Source organism: Oreochromis niloticus, linkage group LG9, assembly GCF_001858045.2.
Source record: "Oreochromis niloticus isolate F11D_XX linkage group LG9, O_niloticus_UMD_NMBU, whole genome shotgun sequence".
Taxonomy (NCBI): Eukaryota; Metazoa; Chordata; class Actinopteri; order Cichliformes; family Cichlidae; genus Oreochromis; species Oreochromis niloticus.
In genome coordinates, this window is record NC_031974.2 from 6,031,259 (window position 1) to 6,034,393 (window position 3,135).

General features: G+C 39.9%; 1 protein-coding gene across 1 annotated transcript; it reads right to left on the reverse strand.

Moving 5' to 3' along the window:
• Window positions 1-446: 446 nt before the first annotated feature.
• LOC112847818 (zinc finger protein 595-like) lies at window positions 447-2,901 on the reverse strand. The gene is made up of 3 exons (XM_025910302.1): window positions 2,880-2,901; window positions 1,275-1,871; window positions 447-1,133 (listed from the first exon to the last, which is right to left on the reverse strand). Exons 1-3 carry the CDS (start codon window positions 2,895-2,897, stop codon window positions 555-557), a joined length of 1,194 nt encoding a protein of 397 aa, XP_025766087.1. The 5' UTR covers window positions 2,898-2,901; the 3' UTR covers window positions 447-554.
• Window positions 2,902-3,135: the final 234 nt, after the last annotated feature.

Here is a 3,135-nt window from a genome sequence, read left to right on the forward strand (position 1 = left end):
CCAAATCCACCTTCGCTTTTATAGTCGTGGTCTCTCATCTTGATTGCACGTAGTGATTTACTATTACTACTCTAAAATATGAATTACATCTGACATGATCTACTACATGTAATAGAATGATTAATAGTACATTTCACTTTTTTTAGGACATGACCTGTATGTATCTGTATGAAATCAATAAAAGAATCAAATGCTGCATTATCTTTAGTTACATTGATAATATTTATTTATGGTAAAACAGTGGAGAAATATCGCTGTTGCTTTCGTATAACTGCAGCGGACATACCTGAGTGGCCGCGATCTAATCCTGTTTACATAAAGTAAACCTGCTCCCGAGCAGGTTTACGCTTACGGATCTGTTGCTATGACAGCAAGTCCCGGATGAGCTTCGGAGAACCGAATGATCCAAGATCACGCGAAATCGTCAACAATCAAATCCAGCTAACTTACTTAGTGAGGTACGAAGAACGGACCCCTGAACTCTGTGGAGCCTGATCTCAAGGGTTTTAAGTCTGACCCTGAAACCAGAAGAGGATCTTTCTGTCTCTTCAGATTCACTGTAATGGGAGTGATTCCAGCCCTGAGTGATCACGCTGATGTTTGCACAGAGCAGATAATTTAGTGAATGTTTTGGCACATTGGTAACAGTGAAACAGTTTATTAGTAACATGGGATCGTTTGTGTTGGGAGTATGAACTGAAATTCTTCAAGGTCTTGTCACACTGGTCACAGCTGTACTTTCCTTCCATGTGTGTATGTTCATGATCGTTACGACTACCTGAACATGAGAAACTTTTGTCACAGTGTCTGCACTTGTATGGTTTCTCTCCTGTGTGGACTCGTTTGTGTCGTTTAAGCTTCCATGCAGTAATGAAGGATGACCCACACTGATCACAGAGGTGCTTTTTAACCCCACTGTGAATGAGTTCATGTTGTTTTAAGTCACTTGATGTGGTGAAGCTTCTCCCACATTCCTTGCAGTAGTTCAGTTTGTCTCCAGTGTGTCTACGTTGATGTAGTTTTAGGCTTCGCTGAAGAATGAAAGTTTTTCCACAGAGGTCACAACGAAACTTTTTCCCACCACCACAGTGATGACAGGGTTGAGAACTGGATCCATCTGTGTCGCTCTGCTTCTAAACAAAGACACAAAGACAGTGTAAGTCAGTCCTTCAACATTTTTATCCTGAACGTCGCCTGAAATAAAGAGCATCTCTGCAGACGTCCAATTACATTTTACTGTTTCAGTTAACACAGCTAAAAATATAAATACATACCTCACAGTAACTGCACTTGTAGAGTCTCTTTCTGGTGTGGATCTGTTGGTGTTTTCTCAGGTGACGTGGAGCTTTAAAAGTCTTCTCACACAGGTCACATTTATAAGGTCGTTCCTCAGTGTGGGTAAACATGTGGCGTTGTAACTGTGTGTCTGTTGTAAACTGTCTGCCACACTGTTCACAGCAGTACACATCATGTCCGGTGTGAATGCGTAGGTGTATATTTCGGCTCGCTGTATGACTGAAGGTTTTTCCACAAATGTCACAGCTGTATGCCTTAATTCCAGAGTGGGTAACTAGATGCCTCTGTAAGTAGCTACTGCGAGTAAAAGCTCTGCCACACTGATCACAGCTGTACGCTTTAACTCCACTGTGGATGAGTTGGTGTTGTTTTAGGGAACACTTCCAGGAAAAAGTCTTTCCACACAAGTCACAGCTGAACGGTCTCTCTCTAGTGTGGATGACCTGATGGTGTTTTAGTTCAGCCTTCCCAGTAAAATCCTTCCCACACTCGTCACAGGTGTGTTTTTTCTCTCTCTTTCTTCTGTGAGGTTTGTCGGCCTCCTGAGAGCGCTGACTTCTCGCTCCATGTTGGTCCTGCAGTGACAGACATACAAACAGAGGCAGTGAGTGAAATGCAGTCGTGGAACAAACTGAACCTTTAAACTCCCTCCATTAACACTAGTTTTAAACCTGAAGGTGGAGTGTGGCACCAAACACCTTAAAGGTCTCTTAACCCCACCTGCTGGTAGTTCTAACACATTACATCCAACCTGCTGTTAAAAATAATTCATGACTGTTCAAACGTTTCACTTTGGAAAATATTGGATTGATTTTTGATTAAAGGCGATTAAATGTCGTTCATTTTCAATCTATATTAATCGCATTTCAATTTGTATGAGCAAAAAAACTCAAAAAAAGGGAAAATATACACACTTAATGTGTTTACTGCCTGATGTCAGACTACTGTTGTAGTGCTTTGAACGTGTTTTTTGGGGTGATGAACCAATATTAAGTCTGTTCGAATAACAATCATAGCAATATCATTATTATTATTATTATTATTATTATTATTATGATTATTATTATTAATACTACTACTACTACTACTACTAATAATAATAATGATAATAATGTACTTCCACAGCATGTATTTTATCCTGTCTTCCTTCTTTCACCCCAACTGGTTGTAGCAGATGGCCCCGCCCCTCCCTGAGCCTGGTTCTGCTGGAGGTTTCTTACTGTTAAAAGGGAGTTTTTCCTTCCCACTGTCTCCAAAGTGCTGCTCATAGGGGGTCATATGATTGTTGGGTTATCTCTGTATGTATTATTGTAGGATCCACATTACAATATAAAGCACCTTGAGGCGACTGTTGTTGTGATTTGGTGCTGTATAAATAACACTGAATTGAATTGAAAATTTAATTAATATCACTACTACTAAAAATAATGTTAAAGAATAATAATTGCTTGTGACTTCTTAATGTTTGTAAACAATTTCAAAATACATAGTATATAAAATACAACACAGTCATATAACAGGTTGGGAGTATGAGAGTTTTAGACGTGACTGATTATTTGGTGAAACTGTGATATTTTCCTCACCTTCTGTGTTGAGCTCATTGTTTCCTCTGTAGTGACTCAGCTGAGTCCAGATGGCTGAAAATGTTCCTCTGCTGCTCCGTCAGACTCTTCTCCTCCTGCTGATCAGCTGGGACACAAAACAGATCTTTGTTAGGCTCCACACTGCACTGAAGAGTCAAAGTGTCTCATATGTTCATCTGACAACACAAAGTACAAATTTCACTCTGATTGTTTGTAGAAATCTTGTGAGACGTGTTGTGCTGCAAAGTGAGGGAAC